General features: G+C 38.4%; 1 protein-coding gene across 1 annotated transcript; it reads right to left on the bottom strand.

Annotated features, from left to right (window-relative positions):
- Positions 1 to 13,977: 13,977 nt before the first annotated feature.
- HSPA2 (heat shock protein family A (Hsp70) member 2) lies at positions 13,978 to 16,777 on the bottom strand. The gene has a single exon (XM_081313409.1). It carries the CDS (start codon positions 16,651 to 16,653, stop codon positions 14,746 to 14,748), a length of 1,908 nt encoding a protein of 635 aa, XP_081169535.1. The 5' UTR covers positions 16,654 to 16,777; the 3' UTR covers positions 13,978 to 14,745.
- Positions 16,778 to 21,536: the final 4,759 nt, after the last annotated feature.

Here is a 21,536-nt window from a genome sequence, read left to right as displayed (position 1 = left end):
TATTGACTATGAAGGCTACTCCATTTCTTCTGAGGGATTCTTGCCCACAGTAGTATACCTGATGGTCATCTGAATTAAATTCACCCATTCCTGTCCATTTTAGTTCGCTGATTCCTAAGATGTCGATGTTCACTCTTGTCATCTCTTGTTTGACCACGTCCAGCTTTCCTTGATTCATGGATCTTACATTCCAGGTTCCTATGGAGAAAAAATCTTTACAGCATCGGACTTTCCTTTCACCACCAGACATATCCACAGCTGAGCATCCTTTCGGCTTTGGCCCAGTCGCTTCATTCTTTCTGGCGCTACTAGTACTAGCCCTCTGCTCTTCCCCAGTAGCATATTGGATGCCTTCCGACCTGAGGGGCTCATCTTCCAGCGTCATATCATTTTGCCTTTTGGTACTGTCCATAGGGTTTTCATGGGAAAGATACTGGAGTGGGTTGCCATTTCCTTCTCCAGTGGATCACATGTTGTCAGAACTCTCTGCTATGACCTGTCCATCTTGGGTGGCCCTGCACGGCATAGCTCGTAGCTTCATTGAATTACGCAAGCCCCTTCGCCACGACAAGGCAGTAATCCGTGAAGGGGTCAGACTTGGTGACCAACCATAATAGATAACTTTAATATTTTTAATAATATTATTAAGCAATATCTTTAAAATAATTAAACATCTGCCTGTCTTGGGTTCTTGGGAAACAATGGTCTAATTCTATCTAAATCTAGTTGACTGTGTGACCAACTATAATAGCTGCTCAGGCAGCTATTCTAAGAGCTGTGAATCCAATAGTTTGGAAAGCTACTGTTTCAACAGATCCTATTCAGCAACAAGCTTGATTGAGTAGGAAAAGTATAAAGGATATGTTGGAAAAAGCAGAATACGCTGACAGCTGGTTTATTTCAAAATAAATTTATCTTTAGGTACTTGTAATTTGTGGATTGTATTTTGGAGTGTGGTTTTCATTTTGCCTTCAGTGTATAGATTTTTCTCTTCCTTTTGTAAACCTCATATAGAATGAATGAATGAGCCTTTATTGTCAAAGTATAACCATGTATACAATGAGATTGGCTGAGCCTCCCTTCGTGCCCCCACCCCCAACTCACAGTGACACAAACCCTCCATCTTATTACACCATGTGAGCTAATTGCACAACACACTGGCCTCGCAAGTCAATCATACATAAAGTTTGTAAAATTATTTCCTGTTCAGGACCCTGGCAGCCCATGGATAGAAGCTGTTCTTCAGCCTGTTGGTGTGGCTGGCTATACTTCTATATCTCCTAACCGATGGTAGGAGAGTAAAAAAATACCATCCAGGGTGTGAGTCGTCCCTGAGAATTTTCCTCACTCTTCCAAGGCAGTGAGCCCTGGCGATGTCATCCAGTGGTGTCAGGGGACAGCCCACAATATCTTGTGCTGTGCTCACCACCCTCTGTAATGCTTTCCTATCCGCGGCTGTCAGACCAGCATACCAAACCACAATACAGTACGAGAGGACGCTCTCTATAGTAGACCGGTAAAAGTAGAACTGTGATGCTCACTGCTTTAGAAATTTATCAAATAAAGATTTGATGCCAAATACTGTTCTTATGTGTGCCAGGCACCAGTATTTACAGAAGATGATGTAGATATAAAGAAGCAAGAAGTCATCTAAAAAATATTATGAAGCCAAGCAAGAATATGCCTACTGTTATAACATGCTAAAAAGATACAAGTAAAGGGGTGGGGGTGGGGGTGGGGAGGTGGTTATGTGCAGCCAACCACCCAACTTGGTTCCCAACCAGCATCTTCTTTTCCAGCCTGGAATCAAAACAGGGACAGGTTAGAAAGCATAGAACTGCAGGAATAATTCTGATAACAGAGGAACCCTGACAAGAGGTACCTTGAGGCCACCAAATTGATTATCCTCAATGAATTTTCGCATTTTATTTTTTTAAATGTCATTATAATTCAGTTACAGGTGTATCAAAGCACATTACAGTTTTCGTGCCAATCAACGTTAAAGCACTTGGATAAAAAGCAAGTGTTATAAAAATGCATAAAATATGTATTTTCTTCATAATCAAGAACCTTAAATGTATCTTGCTACCTATTCTTAGAATCTATGACTGCAGAAGAGTTAGAAGGAATGCACATTGCTTCAGTCAGAAGAAAGCAAAGGGACTTTAGGAATAGAAATAGGCAAACTCTAAATTTAACAGTCATCTTAATGTAACATCACCATGTACAACTATGCAGTATCTGTAAAATTTATTCAAGCTTTCATTGCTCCTTTGTTTTGGTTCTTTGACCTTTTCTCAGAAGAGCACAGTGTTCTTTTGTGTTTGCAGTTGCTATTGCTATTGCCAAGGATATTCTGGAGGTTTGGCAGCAACAATGCATATTTATTAAGAACAGGCAGAGAAACTGATAAACAAGTTAGGACTTGTAATTGCAATGAAAGCAAAATCCAAACAGAAATGTTCCTGCATCTGCTTCTGCTTGTTGGGGCTACAGTATCATGTCAACTCATTAGATCAATAATTTTTAAGATAAATTGAATCAAAATGTGCCCCCAATTAAATCAATAACCAACTAGATACCTCTTGCACATATTTCCCAGAAGCTAGATTTGAGAAAGCTGTTGACTTTGATATTGGAGGCATTATATAGATTTGGTATTTAATAGCCAAGTATAGCCTAATCTTCTGTCAAAATGTAATTCCCTTTTTAAACTACCGGTATTCCAACTTGGAGACTACCAATCTATAGTAGAAAACTTCAGTTTTTAAATTTGCTTTATAAAGCTGATTATTTTCATGTATCCCAGACAATATATTGCAAATCTTTATAAAGTCCATCTCCTAATAGCAGTTCAACAATAACATCAATAAAAGTGGTACGTGGCTTTCCTTCATTTGATGTCTTCATGCTGAGGCTAGATGTCTGTCTGGGGTGATTTTGCTTGGATTCTTGCACTGGGGGATGGGGAGTACAGGGGTGTTGGATTCAATGGCCTAAATAGCACCTACTGATTCTGTTATTTTATTTATCTTGTTTATAGTTTTACATACCTTTGTCATATCTCCCTTACTAATGCTTCAAACATTTTAGCTATCATTTTCTGTCATGTTTCTGGGTTTCTCAGTTGTAATTAAGAAATATAATTTATCAATATTAATATCAGTATAATAGAAACACAAGCAATAGAACATAACCAAACTAGTTCTTAGACTTTAAAAGAGCTGACTTTAACAGAGAAAGCTTGGAAAGGATTCCATCTTAAAGGGAGAAACAACTCAAGAAGCTTGGGAAACTACAGATTCACCTACAGATTAGGTGAAACCTGGCTCAATAGTAACTGTGAGAGGAATCTTGGAATCCTAGTGGACAATCACTTAAATATGAGCCAGCAGTGTACAGCAGCAGTCAAAAAGGGCAGTGAAATCCTAGGTTGCATTAACAGAGGGTTAGGATCAAGATCATGTGAAACACTAATACTGCTTTATAAAGCCTTAGTAAGATCACACCTCAAATACTGCATCCAGTTTCGATCACCACATTACAAAAAAGATGTTGAGACTTTGGAAAGAATGGAGAGAAGAACAACAAAGATGATTGGGGGCCTGGAGGCTAAAACATACAAAAAATGATTGCAGGAATTGGGTATGGCTAGTCTGGTGAAAAGAAGGACTAGGGGTGGTATGATAGCAGTTTTTCAATATTTAAGGGGCTGCAACAAAGAAAAGGGGATCCAGCTTATTTCCCAAAGGACCAGAAAGCAAGAGAAGAAACAGTGGATGAAAACTAATCAAGGAGAGAAGCAACCTAGCACTAAGAAGAAATTTCCTAACCATGAGAACAATTAACTTGCCTTCAGAAGTTGTGGGTGCTCCAACACTGGAGGCTTTTAAGAAGGGACTGGACAACCACTTTTCTGAAATGATATATGGCAGGCATGTCAAACTGCTGGCCCACGGGCTGGATGCGTCACGCCGAAACTGCACCCACCCCATAGCCGGCAATGGGGAAAAAGTTGCGATACGTCGCGCGATGTCACGTGACATCATGTGACGTGAGTTTGACATGCCTGATATATGGTCTCCTGCTTATGCAGGGGGTTGCAGATCCCTTCCAACTCTGTTATTCTGTTAACTGATTGTCCATTATGAAATCAATGCCATAGAAAAGTCTACAGTAGCAGAATATCCAGTATGCTAACCCCATCATATCCTTGCTACAGCTGTTTGAAATGACATCCAGGTGTTAAAAGATGACCAGCTCCCTTTGTTGGCAAAGAAGGTATAAAAAGCTATTTTGATTTTCTGCCATAGCTATAAACCATCTAATTATGAAAATTAAAAGGAATACCTGATTAACTTTAGTTTCAATAGGGATATATTAAGAAGTGAAAGAGGGAAATAATCCTTGAAATAAGCTCTTCTGTTACCTGTATTTACCTTTTACCACATAATTATTTTTTCCAGGTCCTTTCTTCTCTCGAGGGGGTAGCATGTCAAGAGTAAAAACTTGGCAGCTACGTGCCTTATTGTTTTCATCTTGTCATTAGAATAAGGGAGAGGAGATGAGGCTTTGAATAGGTTAGAGAAATGAAACCTCTCCAGTTCTGCAGATGTTTGTTGAAATACAGATGTATGGAAAGTTTTTGAGGACATTCTAACTGCTGTGAAGAAAATAACAAGGTTCTCAAAACAACAAGAAGATGTTTACATGAACTATGTGGACATCTGGCAGGTTTGGCTGGGAATGTCATTGTTATATGCTTTGGTTAGGTGTCTTGGGATTTTAGAGTTAGTTTTTCTTTGCCTAGCGCTATACCATGTAATGTATTCAATAAACCAGTCAGAATTTCAGAAATGAAAGAAATCCTGGACTTTATTTCGATACTTGAGCTGGAGGTTGACACACTATGTGGTATTCTGTCGAAGATGGACAAGATTGTATCATGAAATATATCCACACTTTGACTCTTTAACCACATGTTGATAGTCCTTACACCTCTTTATTTGAATAAAACAGATACCAATGAAGATATCTCAATTTGGGGATGAGGGAAGGTGAGTCTCAATTACCTCTTGGATGGATTGTGAAATGTGAGGCCTAGCATTTTCAAACTGCAGCAAAAAATTCCTTTTTGTGCTCCAAGCTTTGTTTAACAATTGTTTCAAAGTTTTCAGTGTTGCAATGTTGAGTTGATACTGGTGCCAGGTTCAAAGAAATCCATGTGAATAACACCACCTGCATGCTAGGAAGCCTGGGTTTTATCTTCCTCAAATTCCACAGGTGAAATTTTGTGATGATATTCATTGGATATTCATTGTTGGATCATAATGATAAGCTCATGTTTTGCTGCCTGACACAATGCTTTGAATAAATTATTTGCCTTGTTCTTCTAACTGGACACAATTGTTGAAAAATTTCAACTCTTGAACTTTTATCTCTGCTATTCACATGCAAGGAACCCATCTTGCACATAACTTCCAGGACTGAAGATATCAATAACATGACCCATATGTTCTTGTGAAAAGGCAAGTTAAAATCAGTTTCCCTTTGAGTAATCCATCAGTTGCTATTAACCAGTTCATCAACCTGTTTCATGCAAAATTTGTTGGTTCTGACACAGGTGATGCATATTATTTTTGATCAAACAAATCAGTTCTTGTCTGTTTACTACCTTTACATTTTTGACTCAATGATACATAGTATTCATGTCAACACAGTCATTCCCATAAACTACTTGCATTCAGTAGTAAATTTTAGTTGAAACCCTTTCTCACAGTAGCTTCCATGAACTGGAGTGAAAAAATACATGCTAAAGAAAAACATCAGAATTTCTAGCATATCAGTACATCTGTTGGAGACTTACAACATTCAACCCTTGTGCATATTCAGCTGAACAAAATTACATCTGCTCATCAACGGACATTGAAAAGAGCAAGAATAGATGGCCCATTAATAACTATATATATATATATATATATATAGTTATATATATATAGTTATATATATATATATATATATATATATATATATATATATATATATATATATATATATATATATATATATATATAGTTATATATATATATATATATCCTACAATTCTTGATTTTCTTATTGATAGGCCCAAGTATATGCGAGTTGGGACTAATATTTTCTAAACACCATTTTTTTGAGCACATTCTTTTCAGGGCTGTGTTCTACGTCCGCTGCTGTTTGCCCTGTTGACCCATGACTGTTGTGCAAGGTTTGCCACCACCCATATTGTGAAGTATGTGGAAAATACAACAGCAGTGGGTCTTATTCAAGATGACAATGAGGGTCTCACCACAAGGAGATAGAGGGTTTGGTGAACTGCTGTAAGAAAAACAGCCTAGTTTTAAATATTGGAAAAACTAAAGAGATCATTGTCAATTTCAGAAAAGGCAGGCATAGCCACATTCCTCTATGTAGTAATGATTCACCTGTGGTGATGGTGAGCAGCATCAGATTTCTGGGTGTGCAGCTAATGAGTAGGCTGGTCTGGTTGCTCAACAGCAAGACACTGGTGAAGCAGGCACAGCAGTGCCTGCATTTTCTGCATTGCATAAGAAAACTATATCTTCCTTCCTCTGTCCTTACCACTTTCTATAGAGGGACGATCAAGAGCTGCCTGTCCTATTGCATTAGTCTGGTTTGGGAGTATCACTGCTTCAGACAAGAAGGCAGTGCGGAGTGGTGAGGATGGCAGAAAAGATTATTGGCAGTTCCTTCCATCCAGGACATAGCACATAAGCGTTGCTTGAGCAGGGTCTGCAAAATTGTCTGGGACACTATACATCCTCTTCACGACCTGTTTTCCTTGTTACCTTCTGGGAGGAGGCTTCATGGTATCCGAAGCAGAACATCCAGATTCAGTCAGTTTTGTTCCATACAGTATTAACCTTGTGAATTCTCAAGCTTCCTCTTTTCACTATGTATTCAAGATGGACAGTGGTTAACATTTATATGTATTTATATGTAAGGGTGTTTGCAATGTATGGCAGTGAAAGTTGGACCATAAGAAAGGCTGAGCACCAAAGAATTGAGGCCTTTGAACTATGGTGCTGGAGAAGACTCCTGCGAGTCCCTTGGACTGCAAGGCGATCAAACCGGTCAGTCCTAGAGGAGATCAACCCTGACTGCTCTTTAGAAGGCCAGATCCTGAAGTTGAAACTCAGATACTTTGGCCACCTAATAAGAAGGAAGGACTCACTGGAGAAGAGCCTAATGCTGGGAAAGATCGAGGGCAATAGAAGAAGGGGACGACAGAGAATGAGGTGGCTGGATGGAGTCACTGAAGCAGTAGGCGTGAGCTTAAATGGACTCCAGAAGATGGTAGAGGACAGGAAGGCCTGGAGGAATGTTGTCCATAGGGTCACGATGGGTCAGACACGACTTCGCAGCTAACAACAACAACAATATGTAAGGGTGTAGGTATATAAATATGTTGTACATAGCATGTTTATATGTGTGTTATGTATGCGTGCACTTATGAGAGCAGGCAACAGAATTTCATTTTTAATGTGTGCCAGAGTGCCCACAGTAAAAAATGACAATAAAGATTATCTATCTTCTCCTGAATAGAGCCAGAAATAAATTGTCTACTTCCATAAAAGGCAAAGATAAAAGGTTGTTGTACCATATGTTCATTTTTTAAGTTCTGGTTAATAAGATGATGTCAGCACTGGCTTTCCAGAGAATAATCATTCAGAACTACCTTTACACTGAACTGTGCCTGCTAAATTAACTCCCAGTAAAGCAGCTGCCATTTGTTTATTTCTGTGCTGGCTGATTACCTACCAAATGCTGTCTTCTGTTCTCTGAAAGCAGTTCCTAGCCTTAGGAATGGAATCTAAGAATTTTCCCTTACGAAATTCATTCTGAGCTACTACTGCTCTGTACTTTTCCATTTGATCAAATCATCTTCTATGCCCTTTGCTTTTTGGTTTGGAAGATTAAAAGAGAATGGTTTGTCAGGAAGAGAAATTCTCATAGTTGGATTAAGGATGCAAGCCAAGGGTTTACAGTTCTGTGGTCAAATACATAATTAGGAATGTTCACAGGGTATGGTTAAAAAAAAATTCAGAATGGCAACTAAAATAGTTCGAACAAAGCTCTGCCTGTTTTTTCATGAAAGCATATTTTGTGTTCTCTTCAAATCATTTCTCCCATTACTGTCTTGCAACAGATATCCAGAGATTTTAAATGTATAGAAGCCAACAGTGTTTAGCTTGCATTTTAATGTATAACATAAGCCATTACACACTAGAGAGATACTGCTTTGTATGATTAACAAGACCAGCCCTCTTCAATCCTGCAGGCATGGGAAGGGCTTTAGGGAATTTTTGAGTTTAATGGTGAATGACAACTTTGTTTTGTATCAAAGTGTTCAGCTCAATAACCTCAGAAAGAACTTAAATTTAGAAAAACTGGAATAACCAGCTGGTCTTTAGTTTCTTCTTTGTACAAGATTTGCCATCCATTTTAATGTTGCTGGGAATTTATTTTGGGGCTAGTCTATCAATACTAATCATAAACATACAATTTGGAGACACTGCTGAAATAGTGTTCAAACAAATTATTCAGCATTGTAATTCTAATTGAAATTTTGACTTTTGCAAACTCTTCCTGTTTATCATATGCCAAGTACTTTGGGCCTTTCTAATCCTTATTAATCCTTGATCATCACTCTTTACATAATTAAAAGTACACATTTTGTAGATGAAGAGCTAAAAACAAGAGAAAGTAAATTACTCAAGATTCCAGAAAAGCTACATCACTTAGATGAGAATTTATTTCAAATCTAGTATTATTTCTTTGCCCAGATCTCACTGCCCATAATTTTATCTATTTGTGCATTTGCTGTAGAAATTCTATGAGAATTACTCAATAAATAGGATTTTAATATTTGCATAAAGCATGTATACATCCAACTGCAAATGCCTATTGTAAGATTATCTACGATGGTCTTCCTTAATGTGGTCCCTTCAAATAAGATGTATTTCATAACAGCCAAAATCACAAAACGTGTTAAAATGCTTCTTTTAGAATAGCAAAATTTAAATCACAATGCATTAGTAGGCTTTTTAGTTACAGGGAAAGGTTAAAATGAGATATACAACAGTGAAAGACATTTGAAGCAAAGTGATTGTGAGTAAAGAAAGAGAACTCTGTTTCTTACATTTGTCAAGATACACCCAAAATAATTTCAAGACTTGTTGCAATGTGAGTCTTTTACAGCAAAACCAAGAAATTGTCTGAAAATTTAAAAACTAATATTAATAAATACTAAATGTATTGGTCACAATATTTATCAGTCATGCATATGTGATCCACAAAAGCTTACACTAAATGGGGAACTGCTGTTGAGTTGAAGTCCACACTTCTTAAAAGTTGTTGATGAGAAACACTACTATAACATCCAAATTTTTGCAAAATGCGAAGTGAAGGAAGTGGTAGGGAACACAAATTTCAGATGAAATGGACTCCTTTAAAAATTACAAGTAGTCCTCACTTAACAACTGTCCTGTTTAGTGACTGAACTTACCATGGCACTGAAAAAGTAGCTTTTTCAATTTGGGTGCTTCACAACAGTACACATTTATAACAGTTACAGCATCCCACAGCCATGAAATCGCCTTTTGTGAGCATCACAACTGGCTTCTGACAAGCAAAGTCAACGGAGAAGGCAGCAGGCCAGCTTAATTATAGCAGATGAATTGCTTACGGACTGTAATCTGATACAGTCACATAGGTTTTCAGTTAATGACCACATTGATTAGTGATGGGAGTTGCCAGTCCAAATTGCCAAGTCAACAGTACAGAGACTCTCTGTACTGCTTACAAAAAAGGCTTTCCAAATCTCAACCACAAGATCAAAAGAGGAAAGGCACCCAAAGAGCAGGATTCTGGCTTTCTCAGCCTAAGTGTTATGTATAAATGATAAGCACACATTAACTTACTATTTTAGAAAATGTATATGGCCACCTGTCTTAAACAGCTCATTCTGGGCAGTTAACTAACAATATGTATCAATAAAAAGCCAATGTATAGAGTTAAGAATATTCTTCATACTGTAACTAAAATGGTTCAGAACAATTCATACATCAACAGGGATACTGGCTTCTACAAATCCTGAGGAATCAAATCTTCACTGCCTACCAGAAGCACAAAAATGTCATGAGAGTATTTACCCAGGGAGCTCTTCCATATCAAGACTTTAAGATGGTCAGTTTAGAATTGTGTCCAGGTGGCTTAATTGGATTTTGAATCTGGTGGAAACATAGCTTACCTGGTGTCCTGAACATTTCTAGAATCAGACTGATAAATTTGCATAACATGTAGTGATGGCCATCTTAAGATACTTAAAAACATATGGTTCATTTGTTTTTTTATGTTTCAGCCTCAAACATTTTTGTTTTTGATCTGGTCAGAAAAGGATTAAAAAAAAAACATTAGCATTTGCTGGCATGCAAATGTGATCAAACTGGGGCTAGCAGCAATTTCCAGGCATGCATACGATTAAAGTTTCCTATTAATAGGGTGGACCCTGTTTGCTTTTTGCAAACCTACTTATCCAAGAGTACGTTGCATAGCCTCCTTGCTAAAACTGATCTGATCTATGCATGGACACCCTGTGATACAATAAAGCAAATCTGTATAAGAATTCAGTGCAATTGAGGGTTTTTTTTACGAAAGGAAACAATAATCTAGGGCACAGGTCTGCAACCCGTGGCTCCGGAGCCGCATGCGGCTCTTTCAGCCGTCTCCTGCGGCTCCCAGTCCTCTGCCATGTGCAGTCCCAAAAAAAAAAAGTGGGACTAAAAAAGTTCAGCCAATCAATTCAAATATGCAGGGTAGGTGCATATCTCACCTTGGCTCCACTCTTCAGTCAAACCCTGTTCTGCACACGCGCGCATGTACACGCATGTGCACGCATTTTTTGCGGCTCCCAGTTTTTCCTTTTGTGAGGGAACCGGTTCCGAGTGGCTCTTTCACTGTTTCAGGTTGCTGACCCCTGATCTAGGGTAACAAACATGTCTGATCATGAAGTAGGAATAGGAAGTATTGTAGAAGTTTTTAAAAGATGGGTATAAAAGTCAGGTATTTTCTTACTATAAGCAAGGTTATGGGTTGATATTCCTGTGTGCTTCTCTGTAAAGAGGAAACAGCTGACTTATCACAATAAGCTGTAATATCTTGAATATGCCACAAATTGGTTTATGATTTAGCAAAATATGTTACTCAAGCCAGTGTCTACAGGTCTGTTTTCTTTTGCAGCTCTGTATAGAAGTGGACATAGAGCTTTACAAATTTCTAACAAGGAATCCTGCTTATTTAATATACATTACTGAAAAGATACCATACCAGATCTGTTGCTCCAAAGATAAGGTAGCTGATGAGGCTGCTGTGATAGAAAATATATATGCAGGAGCAAGTTAAGCTTGAATTTTGGAATTCTCTAACATAAACACACCCCAAAAGCACTTTAATCTTTTTAATTGTAAAATTGCCAATGGTAGTTAAGTGTAGTAATGCCGACAACACACAGCAGCCTCATCATTTCATTGTTGTTACTGTATATACAGGGCAGACATGTGCAAGCAGCTTGTCAGAGATGGCTGTGGCTACTATTTAAATACATATTCCATGATAAGGTTGAAGTTAGCCCTATGTATCATATGTTAGCCAACTCCACAGGGCTGTTGGAAGAGGGTATGATTTTGAACTAAAACAAATCACACAGGGCATGGTAACTTTCAAAAGAATAATCCTGATTCTAAATTATGTTATTGTATTCCAAAAAATTGGGAGTCACAGTGCAATTTAATGAAAGAAAACAATTGAGAATGCCAATTCCAATGCCATGACAAAGTGTATCTATTACACCTGAAGAACCAATTTGAAGTAGGGGTTAAGACACCAGATTGTAAACTGGGAAGCCATAAATTCTAATCCTACCATAGGTGACCTTAGGCCAATCACTCTCAGTCCAAGGAAGATATGGTGGTAATGGCAAGCCACTTCTGAAATCCTAGCAGTTGCCAGGAATTAACTTGAAGGCACACACGCATACACACACACAAAATCTGCACCTAAAGATTCAAATATGCTGTACATAGGAAAGGAGACTGACCTGCCAAATGTTGGTGATACATGCCTAACCTATCCCTGCATTTCCACTAAAAGAAATTGCATAAACATTGTTGTAAAGGGTACAAAAAGAGTGAGGACTTGTTGCATTAACCAAACTTGTATTATAACATACAAAATTGGGAAACATTCTCTAAAATGTTCATATCATAACAGTTTAAATTCTCTATGGGAAATATTTTGTTACTTCCAGGTGATTCTCCAGTATGAGATCTAGCCCTTAAATTTTCTAACACAGCAATACCTGCTACATATCTATCCTACAGGTTTAAGTGAGACCTACCTGCACTATTACAGAGGATCACTGATCTAAATTTTTTAAAATATATTTCTTTTGATCTTTTTATAAGATAACTAAATCCAAAGATAGATTTCTTGTACATTTAATAGTGCTGAAGATGCTTTTCTCAGACATGGGCTATTTGCAACTAAAATAAAAAAAACTTGCTGTTATAATATTTCCTTATTCACATCCATATTATATGGCAGATGAATCTTACAAAATTGTTTTCAATAGGCCCTAATCAGCAAAGATACAAAAGAATCTAGCATACATGTTAAAGTATTGTATATTCTGAAAATGTTCTGTCCTTTATATGTATTTTATTACTATTCTCTGTGAATGAATGCAGATAACATTTTAATCTGGGTAATGGATTAACCCATGGGGGAAATGTTAAAATGCACTGAATCAGAAACTTAGCAAGATTTGTTTATAGAACAGTCAGCCCACAAAAAAACTATGACCAACACTAACTAAATGTAGGTTAGTCTTAGCTAATTCTTTTGTTTGCCAGTCTAAACACATATATGAATAACATCTATAACTAGCAATTAGTTTATTACAGTATATTAATTATATAGAAGAAAATAACTGTGTAGAATATACCCTGCATAAATTTATATTGTTTCAAAAAATCAATTATCACATATATACAAATACATTTAAGCTGTTATGTGATTTGAAAAAGGTACTGGATTTGCTTTGTGGTGCCCAAAATATTTTAAGATCTGTATCAGCCTTCTCTCTATCATACATTGTCTATCACTGATCAAGTCACTCAGATGCTTCAGACATTTTAGAAAAAATATTAGATGAACAAGTTTTTAAAAGATTGTTGGTGTGATCAAGTGTTTAGCCATAACAACCAAGTTCAGTCACCTATTTTTCAATAGAAAATTGTTAATTATGGAAGGGGACTTGCAATTCTCTATACATTGAATTTCTGACTGCTCCAGGTAGCTTGTTTCACCAAATGCTATGGGAATTGCAGCTTGGCAACATCTGAGAGCCAGTTTCTTATTCAACTTGGGCTATCCTAGCACAGCAATAATAAGCTGAATAGATTGTTAAATGTGGGGTGACCTCAATAAATAGCATTTTGATTTTCCCATTTGATGATAATCAGAACAATCATACCAAAGTCTAAAAAAGGACAGCAATTGTTAATAGTTCCTAGGCTGCAGCCCTGGGCTCATTTTCTCATGGACTATATCCAAGCATGCATATATTTTCAATGGTTTCTTAGCTATAATGTAAGAGCTAGAATACTTTATTGACCTCAGCTATTTCCAATGTGTCAGAATCTCCCTGTAAAAGTTTATCCATTGAGCTTGTCTTTTATCAATCCACTCAGATCCACTTTCTAAAGCTCAGCTTAAGTTTTTGTCCTATACAATTGGTAACTTTTATGCTGATATTAGCTGTTCAACTGGTCAAGTAAGGTAGCAAAATTAATTAGAAAGAAGATTCTGCATCTTAATGAATCTAGCCAGGTTCTGCTTTGGGGGCTTTTTTTATTTTAAAGCAAGTGCTATTTGGATTATTACAGGATTAAGCAGGCTAGTGTATAATTTTAATTAAAGCAAAGCAAGACATAATTGGTGCTAATTGGCAAAGACAAAGATGGCACTTATGTCAGAATACATCTGCTAACAAATAGTGTCAGACTGAGCATGGCAATATAATGCTAAGCCCCCTTCTACCTACCGAATTTCTTAGTAGTAAACTTCTCTGTCACTATTATCACAGTGCATTTTGAAAATTCAAAACATGAAAATATTCTGCCTGCAATATCTTTTAACGTCAGTACTTGATAAAATATTTAACCTCTTGCCCATTATAGCTTCTACTGTCAAGTAAAAGCAACATTTAGGACTCCCTGCATCCCATTAAAAACTTATATTTAGAAAGAAAGGGGGGGGGAAGGAAATGTATGCTTCAAATAACTTTTATTACCAAAATTTCAAAATAATCAGACCAAAAAGTTGCCAAAAAATAACATAAGGCTTTTTTTTAGTGTTTAACATTCTCCATATTCTTCTGAAATATTTCCCTCAATTGTAATGCTGAAATAGATATTTACAACAGTGAACATAAAAACCAAACATCCACCAACTAGCATAGATATCTTAATACTAAGACAAACATTTTCTGCAACAAAATGAGCTGGCAATGCTTTCCAATAAAGGAGAGAGCAAGATAATACCTCCTCCTTTATACACCCACAGGCTCCATGGGGAAAGAGTAGAGCAGATGGCAATTGCTCATACAGTCTAGTCCATGGTAGCTTAATCTACTTCTTCAATAGTGGGACCACCACCTGGACCACCAGCACCTGCAGCTCCAGCACCCTGGTACAATTTGGCAATGATGGGGTTACAAAGCTTCTCTAGTTCCTTTTGCTTGTGCTCAAACTCTTCCTTCTCAGCCATCTGGTTTCGATCGAGCCAGCTGATCACCTCTTGGCACTTTTCAAGCACCCTCTGCTTGTCTTGCTCACCAATCTTGCCTTTCAGCTTGTCATCCTCCACTGTCTGCTTGATGTTGTATGCATAGGATTCCAGGGCATTTTTGGAAACTACTCGTTCCCGGTTAACTTCATCCTCTGCCTTGTAACGCTCTGCTTCTTGCACCATGCGGTCAATGTCATCTTTGCTGAGGCGGCCTTTGTCATTAGTTATTGTAATCTTGTTCTCTTTTCCTGTGCTCTTGTCCACTGCAGTAACATTGAGGATACCATTTGCATCAATGTCAAACGTCACCTCAATTTGGGGCACACCACGAGGTGCAGGTGGAATACCTGTCAGGTCAAACTTGCCCAGCAGATTATTGTCCTTGGTCATGGCTCTCTCACCCTCATACACTTGTACCAGCACACTACTCTGGTTGTCTGAATAGGTGGTGAAGGTCTGGGTTTGCTTGGTGGGAATAGTTGTGTTACGTTTGATTAAGGCAGTCATCACACCACCAGCAGTCTCAATACCCAGAGAAAGTGGTGCTACATCAAGCAGCAGCAGGTCTTGCACGTTTTCGGATTTGTCACCCATTAGAATAGCAGCCTGCACAGCAGCACCATATGCCACAGCTTCATCAGGATTTATGCTTTTGTTTAGCTCTTTTCCATTAAAGAAGTCTTGGAGCAACTTTTGGATCTTGGGGATACGAGTTGAGCCTCCAACCAGAACAATTTCATTAATCTGTCCTTTGTCTAGCTTAGCATCACGAAGAGCCTTCTCCACAGGTTCAAGAGTACCACGGAAGAGATCAGCATTGAGCTCCTCAAAGCGAGCACGGGTAATTGATGTGTAGAAATCAATGCCATCAAATAACGAGTCAATCTCAATAGAAGCCTGGGTGGAGGAACTCAGGGTACGTTTGGCTCTTTCACAGGCTGTGCGGAGCCGTCGAACTGCTCGCTTGTTGCCAGCAATGTCACGCTTATGCTTGCGCTTGAATTCCTCCACAAAATGGCTCACCATGCGATTGTCAAAGTCCTCCCCACCCAAATGGGTATCTCCAGCAGTAGATTTCACTTCAAAGATGCCATCTTCAATGGTCAAAATGGAAACATCAAATGTGCCACCACCCAAGTCAAAGATCAGCACATTCTTCTCACCTGCTCTGCTCCCTTTTTTATCCAAACCATAGGCAATGGCAGCAGCCGTCGGCTCATTAATGATGCGCAATACATTGAGACCTGTAATGGTACCGGCATCTTTGGTGGCTTGGCGTTGGGAGTCATTGAAGTATGCAGGTACAGTAATTACAGCACTCTGGACTTTGCGACCCAAGTAAGCCTCGGCTATTTCCTTCATTTTGGTCAATACCATAGAGGAAATTTCTTCAGGAAAGAAGGTCTTGACCTCACACTTATACTCGACTTGTACCTTGGGCTTCCCCGCTTCGCTCACCACACGGAAAGGCCAGTGCTTCATGTCGGACTGCACCGTTGAGTCATCAAATTTGCGGCCAATGAGACGCTTGGCATCAAAGATGGTGTTGTTGGGATTCATAGCCACTTGGTTCTTGGCTGCATCTCCGATGAGGCGTTCAGTGTCCGTAAAGGCAACATAGCTCGGCGTAGTGCGGTTGCCTTGGTCGTTGGCGATAATCTCCACTTTCCCGTGTTGGAAAACTCCGACGCAGGAGTACGTGGTGCCCAAGTCAATGCCTATGGCAGGCGCTTTGGCCGACATGGTTGCAGGAACGCGATCGAGATATCCCCGTAAAACTTCGAGGATTAAAATGAAAGTTTTCCGGAGCCGGCCGTTAGAAAGCGACAACGAACAATCTCAACGAGCTGCCGTTGTGTTCGCCTCAGCTTCCTTTTATACTCGCAGTGCGTCGGCTTCTGGAATCTGCCAGAAGCCAATCGACCAATCACGTCATTCTTTACCGATCTCTAACCAATCCCTTTGGTATGTCCTTGCCCCTTCTTCCGTCACAGTTAGAAATTTCCAGAGGAGGCGCGCTCCGACTAGAAGGATTGATGTCACCAGCGACCAATAAAGATTCGGGACGCACCCTTTGGGCGGTCTCGAACCGCATTTTGGGCGGCCGTTACGCCCCTCCCTCCAGTGACTCGAGTGGTTAAACTCGTTTTGTATGTTTAGGTTACTTTCGGGGTTTGACTCCTTCTTTTCTCTTCTAGCGGCGCCTGGAAGATTCGGGGCGCGTATGGGGGGGGAGGGGGCGATGTCTGTCGGTTGGAGCAGGAAGGGGCCGTTGAGGGAACGGTCTCGAACCTGCTTCGCTGAGGAAAAGATCAGCTCCCTAGTGGGGAAATGACTGAACTATCGCAAACTTATCAGCTACGCAAAGCGAACTTAAGCCATCATGTTGAGACTCAGAACCTAGACGCCACATTGCTCCTGATCATGTGCTGAGTTTGCTTCCCCTCACGCGCCATGATTATTGACTGAGAACCTAAGGGACTTCCTGTACATCAAACTAATATATTAATCACAAACACACACGGGTCTTTTTTAAAGCAAGTTTATTGGTTCATGCAAGGTTTTTTTTCATATAGAAAACAATTATTTTTCAGCCTCTTCAGAAAATAAAGAGAGCAAGTAGTGATTCATGTGCTAGTCTATTCTAGAAGGCTGGAGACAGTTTGTTCTGGGCTTCCCTTGCTGGGTGATTTTGAATAGTTCACTCTCCCCCAGCTCAACCCTTGAGAGAGTTGTGTGAAGAAAATAAGCAGGGATATTTAGTTTTGAAATAATAGAAACTATTACTTTAGTACCTCTTTTAGCAGGGATATTTGTTATGCTGGCTGCCTTTAGTTGACCAAACATATACTTTAAAAAAGTGATTACAAAAATAGTGGTTATCGCACACTGGATGCCATACCAAAAAATATTGAGCAGCATTTAGAAAATCTGAGCATTGACAAAATATTTATCTTTCTATTACAAAAGGCCATACTACTTGGATCTGCACAAATACTACATTAAGACAGCCTAGGTTCTTGGGAAGAACAAAGAATTGGCAGCTGTGATTTCACATTGGAGTGTATATAATAATACTAGTAATAAATCTCAGGTTTACTGATAATATCTTCAAGAGAAATATTTTTTTCACACAATGCATAATTAAATGTACTGAATTCTGTACTACAAAGTGTGGCTGCTGGCTTAAAACAAGATACTGAGGAGAATAAGTAAATGAAAGACAAGAGGGGATTTTGCATCTTGGATGTAGGCCAAGATAGCTAAATAAAACTTGGCTGTTCAAAGAGAGTATATTTCTGAACCACATAGAAAGGGATAGTGCTTTTATGTCCCTGAGGTGGGCTTTCTGCACTTAGAACATTCTTAACTGAGGACTCACTCTCATGTCTACTAACTGGCACAAACATATCCTGGTAACCATTTTTATGACATGAACTCATGAATCTCTCTTCATCACAGGCAGCTTAAAGCCATTTTTAGCTGCTGTAGTTTTAAAGTAATATTTCCCCCTCTTTAACCAACAGAGTTTTTGCCTAGGCACAGTCTAACAGGTTTCATCAACAACGTTGTTGCTGATGGGGTCAGGGACTAAAATTTGGTTAGATCCCATTGACTATTTTAGATTGTGTGGGAATGCACCCTTCAGTTACTGAGATCTGCTCTCCATCACCATTTTTTTAATTGAAAAGTTTTACAGTACATTTTAAACATATACTCCTTCCCTCCCCTTCCCTCCACACCCCCCCCCCCCCGACTTCCCAGAGCTGAATACAGGGTATTACCTCTAACAAACTTAAGCTAAAATATGCTAACCAACTATAAATATGCTTTAAATCCTATCGATCACCATTTTGATTAAGCTAAAAGACTATATGTCTGACATTTCAATGCCTTAGCAGAGATGAAACTCAGGATTGAGATCTATTTAACTACTATTGAACTCCAGAATTAGAAAAAAAATGTATGTACAGAATCCATTTTCCTTCACAGAATCATAATTTCAAAGGCCCTTAACCATTCTCTACTTGAGTGAAAAACATTTAGAGTTAATTAAATCTCTCAAGTTACCTTAGATAAATGGCTATGTAGGCATCTTTGTCTAAAATATAATCTTTCTAAAAATAATATGAGAGCAGCAAGGACCTAAAATTAATGGAGGATTGAAGCTACAGCAACAATTTAGAATAGTTAGGGTAGCAGCACTGCAGATAAATGGGGGAAGAGACAGCAATCAAATGGGGCAATACAGTAGTAACTTGTATCATGCAGGATTATGAATGTTTTATAGGTTATTCTAATAACACGATCATGAAACATAAATAAAACACCTGTCTTTAGAGGAAACCTTCGTTTGCGTTATCAAATACTATGAATAAACAATAGGGAAAACTGTTGTTTTCTTGCTTTATACTGCACTCCGTACTATGCAGTATATACTCTATACTTTATACTGTACTCTATAATCCTCTTGGCACAATAAATATGATTAAATATTATGTTAAGTAGACAGTCACTTAAATATTTTTATTTTTTTATTTTAATCCCATTTATATCCCGCCCTTCTCCGAAGACTCAGGGTGGCTTACAATCTAAGCACAAATCAAATGTGCTTAGGAATAGCCTTCATTCTATGTATATGCCTGCTTATTAGGGCTTTCACCCCCCTCCCCAAGCGGCATTATTACAAAGTCAGCTTATTGCCCCCAACAATCTGGGTCCTCATTTTACCTACCTCGGAAGGATGGAAGCCGGCAGTGTGCTGCCACCACCAGCCCTTTTATGATTTGTGGACTTCTATTTCCAGAATTCCCGGCATGGCTGACTCAGGAATTCTGGAGTTGGAGTCTACAAGTCATAAAAGGGCAATCGTTCCCCACCCCTGCCATAAGATAAGAGTTGTCTCGCAGCGAGATATATGGCAAAAAATTTAATAAATAAATAAAATAATATTGTCTTATCAATGGAACCTGGAGCATGTCACACTGTCAAATCATGTAGGAGAGGCAACTTTTGGAAGAAGTAGTCTTGCAGGTATCTAGACCGTATCTTGCATATACTTACACCTTCTAAGGTAATGATTGCATAATTTTGAGTTTTTAGAACATTTTAAATACTGAGAACAAGCTCATTCTTTGTGAATTCTTATGTAAATAAATGGCAAAAGAACCTTAAGCTTTGCAAAAGAAAAACAAAACTTCAGAAAAGAAATTGTAAAGAAGGTTGTCTCCCAACAGAACCAGTAAGAATCTAATATCCAGTGACAACATACTGTAATGTATAGCTCAGGACTGCCCCAGATTTTCGTTCATTCCACCGGGACCTGAAGACCTGGCTCTTTGAGCTTTCCGGCCAGGACTGAGAACTTTTAATTTTAACCTATTGTAATTGGGGTTTTTAATTAGAGTTAAGGGTTTTAGATTTAATCAAGGATAATTTAATTTATTTTAATTTGTTATTAACTTTTGTATTGTTATATTGTCTTAATTGCCTTGTGAACCGCCCTGGGTCCTACGGGAGAAGGGCGGTATATAAGTTTAAATAATAAAATAAAATAATAAATAATAATGTTCATTGATCATTTATAGATAAAATCAGTACAGTACTTAGAAGAAGATGGAGGAGGCAATGAAGTAGTTCTAAACAAGAATATTCCATAGTGCAACTTTTAATTGCAGTTCTCATTTGTCCAAATTAATTTTTATTTCCACAATTATTTTCCCAGTATTTGTTTTGTCTTGATTTACATATTCTTGGAATATAGACTTGATGGCACATTACCTTGGGAAATTAATTTGGAGGTCAAGTATGCTAAAGTAGGAAATTGGAACAGAGAAGTTTAAGCTAATAGGTTTGGAATTTGGAATATGTCTCAGCTGATGGCAGGACCTAGACACTAGGATTCAGTCAAAGTAGGATTAGACCTAGTTGGTGCTTTGATAGAAGACTACAAGGTATACCAAGCAGTAGGCTAAATTGGGAAGTGAAAAAACCATCCTAAAAGAAATTAATGGCAAACTATTTCCATTACTGCTGCCAAGAAAATTATATGGTTATGTGTTTCCAAACAATCACCAGAAATAAAACTAAACACTATTGCATCTTTATTTATTAGATTTTTATCCATCCTTTATTACCTTATAAGTAACTTCAAGGTGGCAAACCTATACCGTATTGCTTCCTTCTCTTATTTATGTTTAGAATGGACAATGCCTTGGTGGAGCAGTGGGCTAATGCCTCCTTAAGTAACACCAGCTGCCTGCAATTAGTGCAGGTTCACATCCCAACAGGCTCAAGGTTGACTCAGCCTTCCATCCTTCCGAGGTAGGTAAAATGAGGACCCAGATTGTTGGGGGCAATTAAGCTGACTTTGTAATAATGCCGCTTGGGGGGGGCGAAAGCCCTAATAAGCAGGCATATACATAGAATGAAGGCTACTGCTAAGCTTGTAAGCCGCCCTGAATCTTCGGAGAAGGGCGGGATATAAATGGAATTAAAATAAAATAAATAAAAATAAATGAAAGGCATAATGACAAAATGAAATTGCAAAGGAAATGAGTAATAAAGAGAAGTGAAAGACTGAAGAGAAAATTTAAAAAGCATCTATATGAACTGTGTTTTATATT

Source organism: Vipera berus, assembly GCF_964194415.1.
Source record: "Vipera berus genome assembly, chromosome: 1".
NCBI lineage: Eukaryota > Metazoa > Chordata > Lepidosauria > Squamata > Viperidae > Vipera > Vipera berus.
This window is presented reverse-complemented; position numbering and strand designations above follow the sequence as displayed.

Coding starts and splice junctions, on each gene's coding strand:
- HSPA2 (XM_081313409.1), bottom strand. CDS start 16,653: ATGTCGGCCAAAGCGCCTGCCATAGGCATTGACTTGGGCACCACGTAC.